Source organism: Coregonus lavaretus (genome assembly GCF_964263955.1).
Source record: "Coregonus lavaretus genome assembly, contig: HAP1_SCAFFOLD_4797, whole genome shotgun sequence".
Classification (NCBI taxonomy): Eukaryota; Metazoa; Chordata; class Actinopteri; order Salmoniformes; family Salmonidae; genus Coregonus; species Coregonus lavaretus.
Window position 1 is genome coordinate 22,139 of NW_028163026.1, and position 21,123 is coordinate 43,261.

At 48.2% G+C, this 21,123-nt stretch overlaps 1 protein-coding gene across 1 annotated transcript; it reads left to right on the forward strand.

The window, feature by feature from the left end:
* Nucleotides 1-210: 210 nt before the first annotated feature.
* On the forward strand, nt 211-18,540 carry LOC311118576 (axin-2-like). The gene is made up of 9 exons (XM_084193368.1): nt 211-1,087; nt 4,075-4,206; nt 6,932-7,034; nt 8,706-8,846; nt 9,053-9,777; nt 10,050-10,274; nt 10,571-10,732; nt 12,330-12,521; nt 16,711-18,540. Exons 1-9 carry the CDS (start codon nt 258-260, stop codon nt 16,835-16,837), a joined length of 2,637 nt encoding a protein of 878 aa, XP_084049494.1. The 5' UTR covers nt 211-257; the 3' UTR covers nt 16,838-18,540.
* Nucleotides 18,541-21,123: the final 2,583 nt, after the last annotated feature.

Below are 21,123 nucleotides of genomic sequence, written 5' to 3' on the forward strand. Positions count from 1 at the left end.
AATCTGCCGCACCATTCCTCTCTTTTCTCTCTCTCTCTCTCTCTCTGAAAGTCTGTAAAGGTTCTGAAAAGACTTCTACTGCATGTATGCCTTTGAAGTTTCCGGTGGATCTGAGTTTGATTAGATCAATACTTCTGTTTCAGAGAGAAGACGGGCAGAGAAGCTCCCCCGCTGACTAGAGAGAGTGAGGAGATTACTGTAGCGCTCAGAGGAGGCAAACAACACACAGGCTTTCTGTTGCTGCTGCCTTCCGAGCCATGAGCAGAGCGCTTATACCGGACCATATCGCCAATAGCTTCCGAGAAGATGCTCCCCGTCCCCCGGTCCCGGGGGAGGAGGGCGAGGCGCTGCCGTGCTACCCCGGCAAACTCGCCATGATGAGACCCCAGGGTACCGCGGTCAAAGCGCTTTTGCTCGCGCCTCCCGGTTCCACTGCGAAGAGGAATGAGGATGGACTTGGTGAACCCGAGGGGAGCGCTTCACCGGATTCGCCGCTAGCCCGGTGGACCAAGTCGTTGCATTCTCTTCTTGGGGACCAAGATGGTGCTCATCTTTTTAGGACATTCCTGGAGCGCGAGAAATGCGTCGACACTTTAGACTTTTGGTTCGCCTGTAATGGTTTCAGGCAGATGGACCTCAAGGATACCAAAACGCTGCGAGTCGCCAAAGCTATTTACAAGCGCTATATTGACACCAGCAGCATAGTGGCCAAGCAGCTCAAGCCTGCGACCAAAACCTTCATTCGGGATAATATCAAGAAGCAACAGATTGATTCGTCTATGTTCGACCAGGCACAGACCGAGATCCAGACCACTATGGAGGAGAGTGCCTACCAGATGTTCTTGACCTCGGACATTTACCTAGAGTATGTGAGGAGCGGGGGCGAGAACCCTGCTCATGTGAACCCTAACGGGCTAGGTAGCCTGAAGCTGGTGTGTGGGTACCTGCCCACCCTGAATGAGGAAGAGGAGTGGAGTTGTAATGATTTCAAAGCCAAAGCGCTGGCTTCTGTGGTTGGACTTTCTGCAAAGGCGCTGAGGGCAACAGTGTCTATGAGGATGGTGGAGGTGATGGAGAAGGGGTACAGGTAAGACACTGGTCCCTTCCTATTTCACATACTATAGCCAACTAGTAGGGGAATGTTGGGGAATGCAGTGACTAGCCTAGTGTGAGTGGTTCTTTATTGTAAGTCATGGATAATAACTAGGATATAACATCAAAAGAGCATATACTGTCTCAAAATAGACAGTTTCCAGATGCGTTTTCATCTCACCTTGCTTGTGTTAGCTTGTTGTGGGAGATGAGATACCTTACACACACACACTCTCCCCCTCTCGGTCTCTCTCTCTCTCTCTCTCTCTGAAGGATAAATGTTGTTCTCTAGACTCAGAGTGCAGCCCTCTGCTGGCGCGCAGCTCTGCTGGCTCGCCTCGGTTTCCGGAGCTTTGAAATAGTTCCGCAGATAGAGGGATCGTCTTCCACGGGAAGTTAACAGAGCACGTCTGGCCCTGGCCTCGGCCCCAGCCTGTCAGCCAATAATACATGATGCCACTGCTCTGCTATGCTGTGCCTCAGCCACACACTGCTTTGGCAATATCTAAGGATAGGGAATAAATCTCCTTTTATCTCGAACATGACCAATAGTAGGCTAGTCATTCGAAATGTTCAGAGCCACTTCAGAGCAGTGGTTTGGTTTCACTTATCTGGAATTCATGGTCATATGTGTATTTATACATCTCAGATATCCAATGAGTGAAAAGGGAGTGGTGTTTTGCAGAGTGTAGACCACATAGCTACAGGTGAATGTTTATTCATATCATACATACCTCAGTTGTATCCTTCCCTTACTGCTCCTATATAAACAGATTGTATTTACCTTATCTGAATGGGAGTGAAATATGACAACTTACTAATGTGCTAATCCAACAAGCCATTGATTAGCTGGCCTATATATGGATGAGGGTAGCAGTAGGACCTGAATCAGCTGATGATGCCCAACCCAAGGCCTGATGGTTGTCCTGAATCAATGGCCGTGGACTTGTCAGACGGACCAGTTAAGTTGAACATTTCTAAAGAGGGAGTCTATCAGGCTGTAGAGCCCCGGTGCCAGACTGGTGTTTGGCCTGCAGGGAGGGGAATTGGGCTACTTTTGAGTGGTTTTGGCTGGATTTAGGCTCTGATTGGGCTAGAAAGTGTCAATAGAATCTGGCAACACACTATAGGGGAGGGACCTTGAAGAACACGTGTTGACAACCGAGCCTGCCCCATAGGAGGATTAAGAAGGACATGGGTTCGTATCCCAGTGAGGCATCAGTTCAGACCGATCTCCAATATTCCATCACCTGGTTAGGTGGTCTTGTTCTGGTTTTTAATCAGACTGACAGGGAGTCTGGGCCACCCCTCTACCTCCCTCTGTAGCTGCTTCCTCTCCCTGGCATGTGGAACTCATTTCTTCCTCTTCTCCCTGAATCAGATTATTCACAAAAACCACAGAGCAACGACAGCAGACTCATTCTCTCTTTTTCGCTGTTTTCTCTTATCTCTCTGTCTCGGTCTCTCTGTCACTGTGATTCTCCTCTGATTTCCCCATTCTCCTTTTTACTCTCTCTTTCTTCCCCACTTATCTCTCCCTTTTGAAAACGCTGTGATGTGGGGACTAGGCGTACTTTAGAGGGAGAGAGAGTGGAAAGGAAGGCCAGAAAGGGGTTGTGGTGGGGACTGGGAAGGGAAGGGAGGGGGGGGGGGGGTCTCCTCATGAAAGAAAGCAAAAGAATGAATGAGGGGGTGAGAGAGGGAGGGAAATATGTGAGGCCAGCTGTGCTAAATACCTGAGTGTTTGCAAGCCCCTCTGAAGGTCAGGTTGGAGCTGGGGCCTATGGCTTTAGTCATGCTGGGCCCCTCTCTCTCTTCCTCTCTACCCCTCTCCAACTCTCTCTCTCTCTCTCTCTCCTGCCAGTGGGCTGCTCGTAAACAAGAGGCCCTTCTCCCCCTTTACTCTCCTTTCTTTCCTTTCCCTACACACTCACGCTTCCTCTCTTTTTTCTTCCCCCTCTCTCTTCCCTGCCCTGGCTGTGAGCTCAGGTTCTCTCTCTCCCTCCCCTCCTCCTCTTCTCTCATTCCCCCATTTCTTATTTTCCTCTGCTGGGGCAAGAATGCATCACAGCAGGAGGAGATGGGCTATGAAGCAAGAGTAATTTTTTTGTTTAGTTTATTTCACTTTTGTTTATCTATTTCACTTGCTTTGGCAATGTAAACATATGCTCCCATGCCAATAAAGTGAGAGGGGGATTGGCCAGTTTTAAGGCCAGTATGACTATGGTAGTACTAGCAATGGGCTACAGCAGCCAAAGCCTCAAACGCAGGCCTCTTATAGGGTGTCCAGAGAGGGAAGTGTCCTGGTCGCCCTAGACGTTTACTTACTTACACACGCACACACAGCTGTGCCACTCTCCCCCCTGCTCCCTCACCCCAGGGGGAGGGGAGGAGGGGCATGAAGCCCCCCCCCCCCCCCAGAGAGAGACCCTGTCACATTCCTCAGGCCCTGTGTGTAGTGGAACTCAAGTCATTACTGTCTGAGACACACGCACACACTGGTGTTGTCACGATACCAGTATCGCCATACTAGGAATCAATATCAAACAACATGAAGCGGACTACATTTCTTGAGGAACACGGTCCTAATGTTGAAAAAACAGCCTTATGTTGTCACCGAGCTTCACGTTTGTTTTATTTGTGCAAGCTGTAGCACATCATATTTTACAAAAGTAGGTTTTAAAGGACCATAGATTTTAGTCTGCTTCATGTTTTCTTTTTTTGCCAAGGAAAATCTGGTATCGAGTATCACGATACTGGTAACGTGACAACACAAACACACACAAAAACACACACAAAAGGACTAGTTTCAAGTTTGGCAGCATAGGTCCCCAAATATCTACAACCCAGTTACACTTATTTCACAAGAAGATAAATGAACACCCTTAGCCCCGTTTTAAACATATGAAAGGTACTCTTGTGTATCTGATTTATTGCTACCCGAAACATGTATTTAAACTGCATTGTCCTGTGTGTGTGTAGGTCCCACAGGCGAGGGGACCCGGTCAACCCGTACCATGTGGGCTCGTTTGCCCCCGCCACCAGCACCAACGACAGCGAGGTGTCCAGCGACGCCATGACAGACGACTCCATGTCCATGACCGACAGCAGTGTGTAAGTAGAGGTTAACTCTTTAAAAAGTGTGTGTGTGTTTGCTGAGGGAAATGACTGAAGCCTCTCTGGTTTGGAGTATACTGATGGTTACTATTGTGGGAGAGTGTCATGGGAAGTAATGTTTGGAAACGTTCTGGGAAAGAGTTTTGATTAGCCGAACCTGAACAGTGTTTGTGGTTTCCCTGACTTGTCCTTGTCTCTGTGGGGGCGAGAGGCACAACTGGTCATGGGAACCTTAACACTAACTCATGGAGACTATTCAAAGTGTATGGAAAGAGTTTTTGTTGCACAACCTGAGCCTGTCATCGGAAGCTAGCTCCTCTTTGATGGGGTTCTAAGGAGGTTCTCCGGTTCTAGGCCTCGGTACAGCTCACCTGGAACTCGCACTGTGTCAGGATTAGGGAACCCTCTTGTGACCCCGAATCCACACACACACACAGTCCTACTAGGGGATGAGAGAATAGGAGCCTGCCCTGCATGAAAGGAGCCCGGCTGTTCCTCCTGACACCTCAAAGGCCTGCTGGCCAGAGTAGAGCCAGACCAGGGACAGGAGAGCATCTAGACCTCATCCCCAGCCTAGCCTTGGCTCTAACCATTAGGCTACACCCCAGTCCAGCCCTCCTTAGGCCCTAGACCCCAGCCTTACAACACAGGCTCCAGCCCCATTCCCCAGTACAGTATGTTTGGAGTCTGTTTAGAGGAGAAGTGTTGCCATGGTGGGAGAGATGAGATGAAGTCTTAGTTGAGTCATGGCTGTAGTTTCTCCTCATGACACATGACCGTAATCAGAGACGCAAGAGAAAGCAATACATTTCATGAGCTCCTTTTCTCTGGTTCATATACAGTCAATGAACTAAGTAGACCAGACCCAGCTGCTAATGCATTAGTGCCTATGGGAGAGCCACCCCTTAAGTAGACTGGAACTGTGACCCTTTCTTTCAATGGTAAACAGCTTTTATGGGATATCTTCAATTATCACCCATCTTTGACAATAATGTCATCTTAGTCAGCTGTTTAGGATGACCTTGGGTCATTTGGTCTCATGACACACTTATGACCGGAATTGCTAACTGGCAAACCGTAGTCCCTGTGAATCACGACCTAGCTAAAGAATCCTGTATGGAATAGAAATAACTTTTATTTTACAGCCAAGGGAGTGGTTTAAAAGGTTTAGTAGAATATGGCAGCTATAAAGAGTTTATGATACGAGTCTGTAACTTTCTGACCGGTGTATCTATCCAGACGGGCCTAATCAAAGCACTGGTATAGAGCCTGGCCCTTGATAGTACAGGCCTAGTATCCTGCACGTACTTTGAGCCCGACGACAGAGACGAGAGCCTCCAAAGCCATACAAACGCTCTCCTCATTTAAGATTAGAATGTCTCTGTCTTTATTTTACATATACGTTTTAGTCATTTAGCAGACGCTCTTATCCAGAGTGGCTTACAGTTAGTGAGTGCATACATTTTCATACTGGCCCCCCGTGGGAAACGAACCCACAACCCTGGCATTGCAAGCGCCATGCTCTACCAAGTGAGTTACAGGGGACAGTGCTGCCCAGCCCTTTTATGATGGTTAAAAGGGCTGGGCAGCACGCCCAAAATTTAAATCTCATTTCTAGATAAAGAAAATAAAAGAGGGTGGGGGTTTGCTTATATCTTATTTATGGATTTGCTTGGAAGCTGGGGAATGCAGCTGCGCAGACTTCAAACATTACCTTATCTCACAAACCAGCCTTTTGATGTGGGGAGATCAGAGGCAGGCTTGCCAAATGAAGACTGGAGCAGTTCGAAGAGGGGAGGGGGCAAAGCCATGACTGTGGGATTTCAAAGCTTTGAAAGCAGCAGTGAGACAAGCGGCAGGCGGGTGCGCTACTCTCTCGGCTAGGCTAGGTCACTGAGACACTGCAGTTTATAGGGCAGGCTCGGCTGGCCCGGTAGAGAAACACTGGCTTTTTCTCTAGGTTGCTTGGTGTGAACGAAGTGCCTTAAGGCAATACTAGATCTGACAGAGTTGTATTTTGACTAGGTCAGCCATAGGCATGGTTAAGAGCTCTGTGTGGATTGGATTGGCTAGGCTTGATAGGCCCTATACTATGATTGCAGAATGTATATGGAGGGTGATCTGAGAGGAGAGATTTGACTGATGTTTTATTAGCCTACATGTTATGATAATTTCCCCCCTGTAGGACTGACACTTTGATCAGTGGGTTTGTGTGTGCACGTTCCAAACAGTATAGTTTGCTTCTAGACTAGTCATTTCAGTGTAATTCCAGGGCAAGTCAATGGCAGGATGCTAATGCTAACTTTGTGTGTACTGCTGGTGATTAATGCTAACAGCTAAAGCCTGGCACAGCGCTCTGAGAGGGCTGAGTGATCCTTTCTGGGCTCAGTTAAAAGGAAGTGCAGGGGTGTGTGGTGAAGTGCCCACTGCTCAGGGAGCCATGGCTGGAGATGAGTGTCAGTTTTAGGGCAGATGAAATCCCCTACTCTGTCAGACACACAGACCTGAGCCCTAGCAGAAACCCTATCCAATGTTCACCTCTTGCTCACTACACCTCAGATTCAGAATTGACCTGAAATATATTTAATTTTTTATCTGGGTTAAATAGGGGGTGATTGAATAGCTATTAGGTGTCCAATGAGCTGCTTCCTGGTTGGGTGTGTGTTGCTGTGTCTGATTGATTGGCTGTTTGACCTGTGTATCCTGTGTGTTTCCCTGACAGAGATGGCATCCCTCCCTACAAGCTGGGCTCCAAGAAGCACCTGCAGAGAGAGATGCAGCGCAACATGAGGATGAACAGCCAAGTCTCCCTACCTGCCTTCCCTGTAAGTATACACACACACATAGCCAATGTCCCACTTATTAGTGCTTTTCAGTAGTGCAACATCCATTTCCATGGGCTATTCAGGTCTGCTCTTCTATGTATAGTACCACCAACTCTATTCCACTTCTTCCATTGACAACAACAAAGATCTGAGAGCAAAGCAGAAGTCCAAGTTCAACCCCCCACACACCACCCCTCGCTAACTTTGGTGTAACCCACACCCCTGTTGGGTTCCTTGAAGTCTGCAGGAGACTGTTTCTAAGCTGTTTATCCGGTGCATTCTAAAGACCCAGTCTCTTCTCTTCACACACTGATGATGCAAATATACACAGAATGGAGAGATGGGGGAGATCTCCCTCTCTCTCTCCCTCTCGCGGCTTTATCTGGAGGCTCTAGAATCAACCGCTGCTCCTCCACAAACACAAACACACACACACACACACACACACACACACACACAGCGCTTTGATCAGAGGATGAATGGAGCAAGCGCAGAGGAAAGTGACAACTTCCAACAGCGCTTGTCCCCCTTTTTTCCCTCCACAACACCCCCACCCCCCTCCCTCGTTCAGCCTGCACCCCTCTCCCCTAAAACGAGGGAACTGAGGGAAGAGTTGGAGTGTGTCATGTGAGGGTCAGGGGGGAGTTGGTAACTGACTGGCTTTGGAAAGGCCAAAAGAAAGGAAAGAAGAGAGTTGGAGAGGGGAGACATGGGAAAATGAGTTTTGGGATGGCCGAACTAGCAACATCAGTAGCTAGTTGAATCAGAATTTGTGACCCCCTTTTCTTCTCCACCCAATTGTATGCTTTCTTAAGAGAGTCCGAGATGGAAGCTTCTCTCTCCTTCTCTTTGTGCTCTTTCACACTCCCTTTCTCTCTCTCCTTCTTTCTTCTTCTTGTTTTTGTTTCCCCTCTGATTGGGTGATAGCTGCCATTCCCAAGATGCAGCAGGAGCCTCAGGACGCATGGGCCGGGCAGACAGACTATCTCTCTCTCTGTCTTTCTTCTCTCCCTTCATCTCTACTACAAAGAGATGGGAGGAACATAAAGAGAGGAAGAGAAGAAGAAATCCCCAGTGCAAAAATGACAATGATAAAATAACAGACACACATAAGAGGAATATTGACTCTACTGTACCTCAGAGGTGCCCAGCATGCAACAGGGAAATAAATGACCCCTGCTCCTCTCTGATCTCCCTCCATCCCTCTCTCCCTCCCCTTCTGCCTGCACACATCTCCCCATCTTCTCCTCCTTTTAATCCTCCCTTTCCTTCTCCTTCTTCTTCCCCCCTGTCGATATGTGACTTTTTATTCCTAGATGTAAAGCCACTGCCCCCCTCCCCCCTTCTCCCTCCCTCCCCCTAGTGAGTGTCTGATATTTGACGAGGGCCCTTTGAAGTGTACAGACTTCAGAGGGGAAGCGCTGATGGCTTGGTTGCACTACAGAGGGAAGACGCAGAGAGCCCAGGCTCCAAGGAGTGTGACCAACTGCCACCACACACCCAAGGCCCAGGGGCGGGCACTGCCAGGGGTGGAGGGGGCACGGGGGGCAAGGATGAGATGGCTAGTGGGGGAGGGAGAGGGCTCAGGTGGAAGGCAGACACCGACCCCTCCTTTAACTCTTGTCTTATCTCTCTCTCTCCGTCTCTCTCCTTCCCGCTCTCCCTCCGTAGCGGACGCGGAGATGTCCTAAGGAGATGACTCCGGTGGAGCCGGCAGCGTTTGCTTCTCAGCTCATCTCTCGTCTGGAGCGGCTGAAGAGAGAGCAGGAGACCATGAGCTCCCTGGAGGAGAGGCTGCAGCAGATACAAGAGGTGTGTGTCTGTGTGGATGAACTAGTAGTTGGATTTATAGATGTGGGAATCCTTATCTGAAAGAGGTCTATGGCAATGTTCTAATTGTTTCCTTAAATAAAGGTTTAAAAAAAAAAGGTGTGTAATTCAATGCCGTTCTTCTTCCCTGACCATGTTTGTCATTGAGATCTCTCCTAACCTAACCGTTGTGTTCTCGCTGTGTGTAGGAGGAGGAGAGGGACGAGGCCGAGGTTCCCGGCAGTAGTGCCCCCCTGCTCTCCCCCCACCCCCTGTCCCTCCTGCCCACCGGCCCCAACGATGAGGACCCCCAGGCCATTCTGGACGACCACCTTTCCCGCGTCCTAAAGACCCCTGGCTGCCAGTCCCCCACCACCGTGGCCCGCCACTCGCCCCGCTCCCGCTCTCCAGAGCACAGGACTCTTTCCCGTGGAGGCCCTGGTCTCAAGCCCCTGGTCTCACCTGGGGCCTCCAGCGGCTCCTCCAGCTTAGGGGGCTTCTCGGTAGGTTTCACCCCAGGAAGGGCCCTCGCCCTGGGCAGACCCAGCAGCAGCACCAAGCACATCCACCACCACTACATCCACCACCACGCCGGTTCCAAGAGCAAGGAGCAGATCGAGAGAAACGCGGCCCAGAGGGTGTTGTGTCTGTGCCCCGTGCGGTCTGAAGGGGCGGAGGTGGGTCCCCCGTACCCACGCAGTCGCAGCCTGGGCAGGGAGATGGCGTCATGTGGCAGTAGTCCCGTAGAGTCCAACATGGGACGCTCCAGTTCCCTGTCTCGAGGGGGTTGTCGGTCGGGGGCTGAGGAGGAGGCAGCAGAGGGGGGTGAGGTCATGCCCCTCCAGCTACCCAGCGACAGTACAGACCGCTCCCAGAACGTGTGGCAGTGGATCCTGGAGAGTGACCGGCAGGGCAAGCACCACAAACCCCACAGGTAGGGCAGTCTAGCCTCTCCACTTCCTGGTGTAGTCCTCTCCCAATGCCTCAGAACTACATTTCCCATCACTTGTTTTCCTTTCATTGCAACTTACTTATTGTAGTCCTCTCAGTACATTTAAACTAAATTCTCATCACTTCGTTTCACAATCACATCCCATAGTCATTTACGTACATGCAAAGTACGTTTCACACCATTCCCCACAATTGGCCCTTCCCACTTCCTTCCATTCTCCATGCTGATTGGCTGTTTTTGTCTTTGCCCCACAGTACCCAGAGCACTAAGAAGGCGTATGGTGGCGGAGCGGCGTCCAACCAGACACACACGTGGGGCGGCGGCGGCGCCAGCGCCCATCTCCGTGCCCACAAGCCCGCCCACCCCTTCATCCAGGACCCGGCCATGCCCCCACTGCCCCCGCCCAACACCCTGTCCCAGCTGGAGGAGGCCTGCCGCAGACTAGAGGAGGCCTCCGTCTCCAAACCCCCCAAGCAGAGGTACGAGCCGCACCCCCCACCCCCCCGGACACACACTACAATGAAGATGTTGAAACTTTCACTAAAACGTTGGTGATAGTTTTCCCTGTAGACAGTGGAGTGCTAAGCTGTCTGTGTGTCCCTGTGTGTGCATATTGACACTCCCATGCATTGATCAGTTGTTTTACTATACCATTGTGATTCCTACTGTGTTGAAACCTGTCTGTGGTTAGATGGTATATGTGTGATGCAAGAGACGGTACCACCACATTGTACTGTAATAACATTCTTCTATTGTTTTCTGTTCTCCCCACCAGACACTCTACATCCAGTCTCCAGAGAGAGAAGAGCCACCCTGTGCCTGTCCAGAGTGGGCCCTGTCCAGCCTCATCCCCCCCTGGTCCCTGTCCAGTACCGTCCCCCCTCAGCCCTGCACTCACCCCTGGATCCGGGCCTGATGCTTCTCTCCAAACAGAAGAGTACGCATCTCCTCTCCTTTCTCTCCTCCTCGTCTCCTCTCTCTGCTCCTCCTCCTCCGCCTCCTCTCCTCCTCTCCTCTCTCTGCTCCTCCTCCTCTACTCTTCCTCCTCTCCTCTCTCTGCTCCTCCTCCTCCTCTCCTCCTCTGTTCCTCCTCCACCTCTACTCCTCCTCCTCCACCTCTACTCCTCCTCCTCTCCTCTCTCTGGTCCTCCTCTCCTCTCTGCTCCTCCTCCTCCTCTCCTCTCTCTGCTCCTCCTCCTCTCCTCCTCTGTTCCTCTACTCCTCCTCCTCTCCTCTCTCTGCTCCTCCTCTCCTCTCTCTGCTCCTCCTCCTCTCCTCTCTCTACTCCTCCTCCTCTCTCTACTCCTCCTCTCTCTGCTCCTCCTCCTCCTCTCTCTGCTCCTCCTCTCCTCTCTCTACTCCTCCTCCTCTCTCTGCTCCTCCTCCTCTCCTCCTCTGTTCCTCTACTCCTCCTCCTCTCTCTGCTCCTCCTCTCCTCTCTCTGCTCCTCCTCCTCTCCTCTCTCTACTCCTCCTCCTCTCTCTACTCCTCCTCTCTCTGCTCCTCCTCCTCCTCTCTCTGCTCCTCCTCCTCCTCTCTCTGCTCCTCCTCTCCTCTCTCTACTCCTCCTCCTCTCTCTGCTCCTCCTCCTCCTCTCCTCTCTACTCCTCCTCCTCTCTCTGCTCCTCCTCCTCCTCTCTCTGCTCCTCCTCCTCCTCTCTCTGCTCCTCCTCTCCTCTCTCTACTCCTCCTCCTCCTCTCTCTGCTCCTCCTCCTCTCTGCTCCTCCTCCTCCTCTCCTCTCTCTACTCCTCCTCCTCTCTCTACTCCTCCTCCTCCTCTCTCTGCTCCTCCTCCTCCTCTCCTCTCTCTGCTCCTCCTCCTCCTCTCCTCTACTCCTCCTCCTCTCCTCTCTCTGCTCCTCCTCCTCTCTCTGCTCCTCCTCCTCTCTCTACTCCTCCTCCTCTCTCTGCTCCTCCTCCTCTCCTCCAGTGTTCTTCATCGTTTTCTAACTCTAATACTACTCCTCTGTGCTCTAACATGATATTATATGTGTAGGAGGGAGGGAGGAAGATATGCATGTCACTCACACGTGAAGTTCCAGCCTTGTCTGCTTCTTTTTCTTTCCCGCCTCCCTGATCTCTCTGTGTGTGTGTGTGCAGCTTGCATGTGTGTTGTAGTCCTTGCCCCATGACTGCAGAGCCTTCTTTCATGGTGCTGAATTGGCTGACCTTCAGAGAGCAGCACTAGAACTGAACAGGCCCTAGTTAGCCTCCCTCCCTCTGATGTAATGCTACAAAGCCTTGGACATGGCTGAGGGGGAGAGGAGAGCACACACACACACACACACACACACACACACACCCTCCTGTGACTTGGGTAACATCGGGTGTGTGTTACACTGTGTCGTTCACTCCCCTCTCTCTCTCCTCTTTCTAGACAGATGTTCTCTACTCTCTAGATCATATACCAGCCTTTGCTCCTGCCCTGGTCCCCTTCCAGCTACTACCCACCAAGCATGCTTTTTAATAATAGTTTTATATAGGGGAAAGTAAAAGTGTGTTCACACATCTCTCCTCTCTCTCTCCCCCTCAGACTGAGAGAGAGCAACAGGGTTCAGCAGCAGCAGGTGGCAACAGGCTGCCATGTTGCTCCAGCCATGGGTAGTGAGACAGAGGTAACCTACTTCTTCTGTGGTGAGGAGATCCCCTACCGTAGGAGGATGAAGACCCACAGCCTCACACTGGGACACTTTAAAGAACAGCTCCGCAAGAAGGGACACTACAGGTATGGAGACAGGCTATTATGGACACACACACACATTAATGCACGCACACACACACACATATACACAGTCTGACAATCTCACACACTAGGTCACTATTATGATCAGCTTGGTAAGAAGGGGGCACCCAAAAAGTGTCTTCATAGCTCTCCTCCCTAGCTGGTAGGGTCATTAGAAACTCTATCACAACTCTATTCTGTTGGGCTGAATGCTCACATTGTCTTCATACTCTCTGTGTGTGTGTTGTGTGCAAAGATATGCCTGAGTTTGTGGTTAAAATGAAGGAAGAGGAGTGAATGAGAGACAGGGGGTGGGGGGGGTTGAAGGAAAGAAGAGAGGGAGGAAGAGAATTTGAAGTGGGGAGTGTTTTGGGTCCCATCTGGTATTGATTTCCATGGCAAGGCACACTTAATACGCACGCCTTTGAACCCGGCCCCTTTCATTTCAACCAACAAAGACTCACACAAACGGCCAGCCTTGCAAATTCCTCACTGATGCTATCAGGCAGCCTGCCTTAATGACACACACACTGAAGTACACACACACATAGAATAACACGCACTGAAGCGCATCGGCATCATTTTCTAGGATATTTATTAGTCATATTTCAGGCGTAGTTTGTTTGAATGGCGCATCGTTAAATGTCGGACACGCTTGTTTGGGATACTACAGGCTTGGTCACTATTAGAGGTGTCTCCAACACAGTTTAGATGATAACTCTGTTGTTCCAATGTGCTCTGGATTACAAGAATGGTATCAAGAGTCAAGCATTGGTTCATAACTAGTACAGAATGATGGTTTGTAGAGAGATGATGGTAATGCATCACACGTATTCAGTTTCTCTTTTAGGCCATGGAGCAAGGGAACACTCGGGTCCTGTAGCTCGGGTCCAGAGTTTTTCCTGGTCAGGTCATGTGGAACCTAGGTCTTAGGCGTGAAAAGCATGGATGCATAGTGTACATTCACTCTCTCTTGTCTATGTAGTTGATTATCTTGTTTCTCGCTTTCTCAAACCATTCACATTGTTAGAGGGGGATTCAAAGCTTATGGTTTTAATAGCAGTAGCAGGGAGAAGGAGGGGGGGGGGGGTGTGTGGAGTTGGGTCATTTGAACATGGCTTGCGTTCAACAAAGAACAGTATGGCCCAGCCCTGCCAGACAATATTGCTGCCAGATGTTGCACACTGAAAACTCTCTGCCACATAAAACATGTTCCAATGGAAATACTTATTTCTCTCGCTCTCGCGCTCTCTCTCGTTCTCTCTTTCTCTCTCTCCATTTCTCTCTCTCGTTCCCTCTTTGAGCAAATAAGATCCGTGCTCCTTTGAAGTTTTTGGGAGAAGGATAGAGCCCCTTCTCCCTCCCTTCCTTCTCAGAAATAAGGCTCCAATTATCTGGCTGTCTTAGTTTCTCTTTCATGTCCTCTTATTTACCCAGTTCATACTTGGCTCGCCAGAGAACAATGGATTATTTCCCCAGTCAGAGTATAATTTTTTTTCTGATTTAATAGAAGCTGTATGTGAGACCCCGTTGCACCCCCGTTTAGTGAAGTATTCCTGTGTTTCAAATGGAGACTGGTTTTTATTAGTGAACACCCTTTTGTTTTTTTATACTTTCCCCAAATCTTTACGAGCATTGTTTGTATGACTTTGTCAGCCCCTCTTGTAAAACACTAGCTTTAGGAATTCCAAGGTGCACAACGTGCACCACCCCACACAAAATGAGGCATTTTTCCATTACAGAGTTAATGGCTGAGGTATACAGCACTTACCCTTCCTCCCCTGCTGGTTCTTCTTCCTCTAAAATGAAGGGAGGTTGTTTTTGGGGGGGTAGAGGGGGTCATTAACAGGGCCAGTGTAGTCATCATGGCTGATGGGAAGAGGCGAGGACCCCCTCAGGTGGTTGGCCGCTTAGTTCAGATGGCCCCCCCCAAAGACCCCTCCCTGGCTGTCTGACCGGGACCCTTCCTTGGACAGCTTCCTATATAGCTCACACCGAGGGAAGGGCAGAGAACATGGTGTGTGTGTTTGACTGTGCACTAATGTGCGTTTTGGAGTCAGGGTTTATAACAGGCAGACTTGCAGGCACCCAAAATCTCAGCCTTCTTTAAATGAAGGGGTCTTTTTACTGAGGGCCTAATGATAACCAGTTAGTCAGGAGCTGGAGTAGCTCAGTACCAGGGCAGGACTGAGGAAATTAGAGGAAATGGGTGGATTTTGAATTGGTCCAATATATCCAATAAGCCCCTGTAGGACCAGAGACTATCAAAGACCACCCCTATAATACAGATGCCATTGGTTCAGTCTGAGGGTTAGTTGAGCGTGAAGTGGTGTTGGTGCATGGTAGATCACAGGAGTTTCTCTCCTCCCCTCAGAGTCCAAAGGGCTGGGGGGAGGCTAGCTCTTGACCTCTGACCTCAGTGGCCGTCTTCTCTGGCCCCTTGCACAATGGCTCCTTTAGCTGGGGTAGGAGAAGTAGGGCTTAATGAAGGAGAAGAGACGTGCGCGCACACACGCAGAATCTAAATGATAATGTTAAACCAGATCATATTGAATCCACATTACATTATCTTCATTATGTGTCTTGCTGAATATACGGTGCATTCGGAAAGTCTTCAGACCCCTTCCCTTTTTCCACATTTTGTTAAGTTACAGCCTTATTCTAAAATGGATTACATAAATACAAATTCACATCAATCTACACACAATACCCCATAATGACAAAGCAAAAACAGGTTGTTAGAAATTTCTGCAAATGTATTAACAATAAAAAACAGATACCTTATTTACATAAGTATTCAGACCCTTTGCTATGAGACTCAAAATTGAGCTCAGGTGCATCCTGTTTCCATTGATCATCCTTGAGTTGTTTCTACAACTTGATTGGAGTCCACCTGTGGTAAATTCAATTGATTGGACATGATTTGGAAGGCACACACCTGTCTATATAAGGTCCCACAGTCTGACACAGTTCATGTCAGAGCAAAAACCAAGCCATGAGGTCGAAGGAATTGTCCGTAGAGCTCCGAGACAGGATAGTGTTGAGGCACAGATCTGGGAAAGGGTACCAAAACATTCCTGCAGCATTGAAGGTCCCCAAGAACACAGTGGGCTCCATTATTCTTAAATGGAAGACGTTTGGAATCACCAAGACTCTTCTTAGAACTGGCCTCCCGGCCAAACTGAGCAATCGGGAGAGAAGGGCCTTGGTCAGGGAGGTGACCAAGAACCCGATGGTCACTCTGACAGAGCTCCAGAGTTCCTCTGTGGAGATGGGAGAACCTTCCAGAAGGACAACAATCTCTGCAGCACTCCACCAATCAGGCCTTTATGGTAGAGTGGCCAGACGGAAGCCACGTCTGGAGGAAACCTGGCACCATCCCTGCGGTGAAGTATGGTGGCGGCAGCATCATGCTGCGGGGATGTTTTTCAGCGGCAGGGACTGGGAGACTAGTCAGGATCGAGGGAAAGATGAACGAAGCAAAGTACAGAGAGATCCTTGATGAAAACCTGCTCCAGAGAGCTCAGGACCTCAGACTGGGGCGAAGGTTCACCTTCCAACAGGACAACGACCCTAAGCACACAGCCAAGACAACGCAGGGATGGCTTCGGGACAAATCTGAATGTCCTTGAGTGGCCCAGCCAGAGCCCGGACTTGAACCTGATCAAACATCTCTGGAGAGACCTGAAAATAGCTGTGCAGCAACACTCCCCATCCAACCTGACAAAGCTTGAGAGAATCTGCAGAGAAGAATGGGAGAAACCCCACAAATACAGGTGTGCCAAGCTTGTAGCGTCATACCCAAAAAGACTTGAGGCTGTAATCGCTGCCAAAGGTGCTTTAACAAAGTACTGAGTAAAGGGTCTGAATACTTATGTAAATGTCATATTTCAGTTTTATTTTATTTTATACATTTGCAACATTTTCAAAACCGGTTTTTGCTTTGTCATTATGGGGTATTGTGTGTAGATTGAGGGGGAAAAACTATTTAATCCATTTTAGAATAAGGCTGTAATGTAACAAAGTGTGGGGGGGGGGGGGGGATGCTGTACCGTGTATGTGTTGGATACCATACTGTTCAATAGTACTGTTCCATGTAATCCAGATCTTCTATGGTCTGGTTGTGTTGGCTGTACTGTACAGATGGTTGACCTGTTGTCACTAACCCCCTATCTCCCCTCCTCTGTTACAGGTACTACTTCAAGAGGGTCAGTGATGAGTTTAAGTGTGGAGCCGTGTTTGAGGAGGTGTGCGACGACAGCTCTGTTCTGCCCAGGTACCAAGGGAAGATCTTGGGCAAGGTGGAGAGGATGGACTGATACCCCTCCAGAACTACCAGAGGAATATATAACAGAAACACACTTTATGAACAACTCTCACACACAAACACACTCCATGGACACCTCACACCCCTGTTCCACCGGATAGTCTTTAAGCTAAGAACTGAGGACTGGAGATTCTAGTGAATATGCTTGGCCAGTGAAGGATGGAGAGAAGAGAGTAGAGGAGTAGCCATCAACAGTCACCATTACAGGACTAGTTAACAAAGACATCTAGTCTTGGAGAAGAAAGAGGAGAAAATGGTGGACTTGGGGATGGGTTTGGATGGGTTACTCTGTAACCATGGTTACGGGTGATGGGTTCCAGAAACTATACGTGAATTGAATGACCACTGTCTGAGGGAGAAGGCGGGGACTGCTGATACCTGAGAGGCTGCTAGAGGTGAAAGGTCGAGAGGTGAAAGTTGGGACTGGTGCCCTATCTGAGCCTACCTCTACCAACAACCCTAGATGTATATGCAGATGGACATATAATGATTTGTTGATACATTTAAAGAGTTTATTCATTATTTATTGAAATGTCACTCCCCCTCCCCATAGTCCTGTGGATGGACAAGCTGCTTGGAGAATTGGGAGATGTGGTCTCCAATGTTTCAAATGCAAAGTATTTAGAGTTTTCCCTCCCCTTTCCTGCCATGGCAACTAATCCTGTGGCAGAGGTCTCTGTTCTGATCAATCAGTGACTTCCTGTACTAAATTCCCAATATGGCGTAGCACAGGTACCACAGCTTTGTAGTCTGTCATGTCTCAGTGCCTTTGTTTTGTTGCACAGGCTTTGCATAGGGAAAGAGCCCACACTTAGGACAACACTAGCCTCGAACTGGCCCAGAGCCCCAAACTACCCCAAATTGCAGAAAACATGCTTACACAGGTTTACACCTGACATAGACAAGCCCACCAAATGAATCTATACCAACAAAGCTCAAGTTGTTTTGTGTCCAGGCTTCTGCGCAGAACAACAGATCTGGGGTGTATTCATTAGGACGAACGGAAGAAAACTGACTGAAACAGGGAGCGACTACCTTTCCTGGATCTATCCAATAAGAAACACACATTTTAATTTTGTTTAGAAAAACTGGTTTTGATACGTGTCCTATTGAATATGACCATGTCTGCCTTCGGGAGACTAGTCCCCCCCCCCCAAAAAAAATGTTTTGTCACCCGCAAATGTTAGTGGTATTTACGCCTCTGATTGTGTCGAATTGACCAGTCTCCTGTGTGTCTTGTTAACCCTGCGTTGCCAGAGGAAGAGGTTATGATGCTAACACACACTACGATGATGCGTCTCAAATGGCACCCTATTCCCTATATAGTGCACTGCTTTTGACCAGGGCCCATAGGAGAGCACTATATAGAGAATAGGGTGCCATTTGAGAGGAAGTCGTAGTGTTTTACTGAGTACAGTAGCTGTGCCTACATGGATCCCTTTACCGTGTTACTACTCTGTTGTTAGGGTAAGATACTCCCTTGGTTTTCACAAGGGGCTTATGTTCAAAAGATTTTATAATTATGCCATTTTAGTATCTCCTTGTAATCATGTTTGTTTTATACTTTTTTTCATGGCTTTTTGTTTTTGTTCCACCTGTATTAAAACTGTAAATTATGCATTCTATTCTATAGAGCTCCATTGGAAAAACGCCTCGGTACTTTAATTAATTAATGTAATTATTATTATAAAGAGATGTAGCCTTTATTAAAATTTTATATTTTTCAAATGAAATGAGAACGCTCTACTCTGCTTTTTTTGAGTGTATGTGATGGGATGGGATCGTGTGTGTGAGATGAAATTGCCCTTGTCCCCACGAGGACAACAGCTATATTAAGCTTAGGGGTTAGGTATAGGGTTACAATTAGGGTTAGGGTAAGGTTTAGGGGTTAAGGAAGATAAGATTTTGAATTGAAATACATTTTAGATCCCCACAAGGATAGAACAACAAGTGTGTGTGTGTTTGCGCTGAGCGATTAACAGAAATGTTGGTTCTTTTTTGTTTTTTAAACAACAAATTGACCGAAGTTGGTTCAATTATTTGTATTCAATTTAGTTTTTTCTGTGAGCTCATTGCTTACATTTCCCTGCAGTTTCTCTAGAGAACTCAGATCATGCCTGAACTGTGCGATGTAGTAGGGAGTTGTAGTTTCCAACAGGCCAATATTCTACATAGTTTAGTGCAGAAAACGTGATCATTAACTACAATGACCATAATCCATTGTGGGCCTACTTGACTGGTCTGTTTCTTTTACGCCTGCTACATAAGAGACTGAAGAATGCGTGATAAAGAGGGAAGATAGAGAGCACTTGCTTCGTGCGTTATCTCTACCTGAAAATACATGATCTAAGTGATTGATAGTTGGTATTCAGCAGTCAAAAGTCTGCCTTATTTACTTTGAAGAACTACTAAAATAGTGATTTTGTCAGACAGTATAGGCAGCAGCTCTACAGAGATCAGATGATGACTTGGAATGAAATAAAGTCTTCAAATAAAACAAATGTAATGTACACAACTGAAATACATTATTAAAGGAAAATAATGTGAATAACTGATGGTTAATACAGTAAGTGATGAGCATTAATGGGCAGTCACTACCATCATGGAACTTTTATTGTTTTCTGTGTTACAGCATTAAACCCACACAATGAATTTTTTATTTTCTATTTTTATTTCACCTTTATTTAACCAGGTAAGCCAGTTGAGAACAAGTTCTCATTTACAACTGCGACCTGGCCAAGATAAAGCAAAGCAGTGCGATAAAAACAACACAGAGTTACATATGGAATAAACAAAACGTACAGTCAATAGAACATTTACATTTTAGTCATTTAGCAGACGCTCTTTATCCAGAGCGACTTAGTTCGTTTTTTTTTTCGTTTTTTTTTCATACTGGCCCCCCTTGGGAATCGAACCCACAACCCTGGCGTTGCAAACGCCATGCTCTACCAACTGAGCTACATCCCTGCCGGCCATTCCCTCCCCTACCCTGGACCAATTGTGCGCCGCCCCATGGGTCTCCCGGTCGCGGCCGGCTACGACAGAGCCTGGATTCGAACCAGGATCTCTAGTGGCACAGCTAGCACTGCGATGCAGTGCCTTAGACCACTGCGCCACTCGGGAGTCTATATACAGTGTGTGCAAATGTAGTAAGTTATGGAGGTAATGCAATAAATAGGCCATAGTGCAAAATGATTACAATGTAGTATTAACACTGGAGTGATAGATGTGCAGAAGATTATGTGCAAATAGAGATTCTGGTGTTCAAATGAGCAAAATAAATACAGTGGGGAGAACAAGTATTTGATACACTGCTGATTTTGCAGGTTTTCCTACTTACAAAGCATGTAGAGGTCTGTCATTTTTATCATAGGTACACTTTAATTGTGAGAGACGGAATCTAAAACAAAAATCCAGAAAATCACATTGTATGATTTTTAAGTAATTAATTTGCATTTTATTGCATGACATAAGTATTTGATACATCAGAAAAGCAGAACTTAATATTTGGTACAGAAACCTTTGTTTGCAATTACAGAGATCATACGTTTCCTGTAGGTCTTGACCAGGTTTGCACACACTGCAGCAGGGATTTTCGCCCACTCCTCCATACAGACCTTCTCCAGATCCTTCAGGTTCTGGGCAATACAGACTTTCAGCTCCCTCCAAAGATGTTCTATTGGGTTCAGGTCTGGAGACTGGCTAGGCCACTCCAGGACCTTGAGATGCTTCTTACAGAGCCACTCCTTAGTTGCCCTGGCTGTGTGTTTCGGGTCGTTGTCATGCTGGAAGACCCAGCCACGACCCATCTTCAATGCTCTTACTGAGGGAAGATCTCGCGCTACATGGCCCCATCCATCCTCCCCTCAATACGGTGCAGTCGTCCTGTCCCCTTTGCAGAAAAGCATCCCCAAAGAATGATGTTTCCACCTCCATGCTTCACGGTTGGGATGGTGTTCTTGGGGTTGTACTCATCCTTCTTCTTCCTCCAAACACGGCGAGTGGAGTTTAGACCAAAAAGCTCTATTTTTGTCTCATCAGACCACATGAACTCCCATTCCTCCTCTGGATCATCCAGATGGTCATTGGCAAACTTCAGACGGGCCTGGACATGCGCTGGCTTGAGCAGGGGGACCTTGCGTGCGCTGCAGGATTTTAATCCATGACGGCGTAGTGTGTTACTAATGGTTTTCTTTGAGACTGTGGTCCCAGCTCTCTTCAGGTCATTGACCAGGTCCTGCCGTGTAGTTCTGGGCTGATCCCTCACCTTCCTCATGA

Bases quoted from the DNA above. Each gene is read 5' to 3' on its own strand.
- LOC311118576 (XM_084193368.1), top strand. From the start codon at position 258: ATGAGCAGAGCGCTTATACCGGACCATATCGCCAATAGCTTCCGAGAA. The intron at 1,088-4,074 runs GTAAGACACTGG...GTGTGTGTGTAG, and splicing joins GTGATGGAGAAGGGGTACAG to GTCCCACAGGCGAGGGGACC. The intron at 12,522-16,710 runs GTATGGAGACAG...CCTCTGTTACAG, and splicing joins CGCAAGAAGGGACACTACAG to GTACTACTTCAAGAGGGTCA.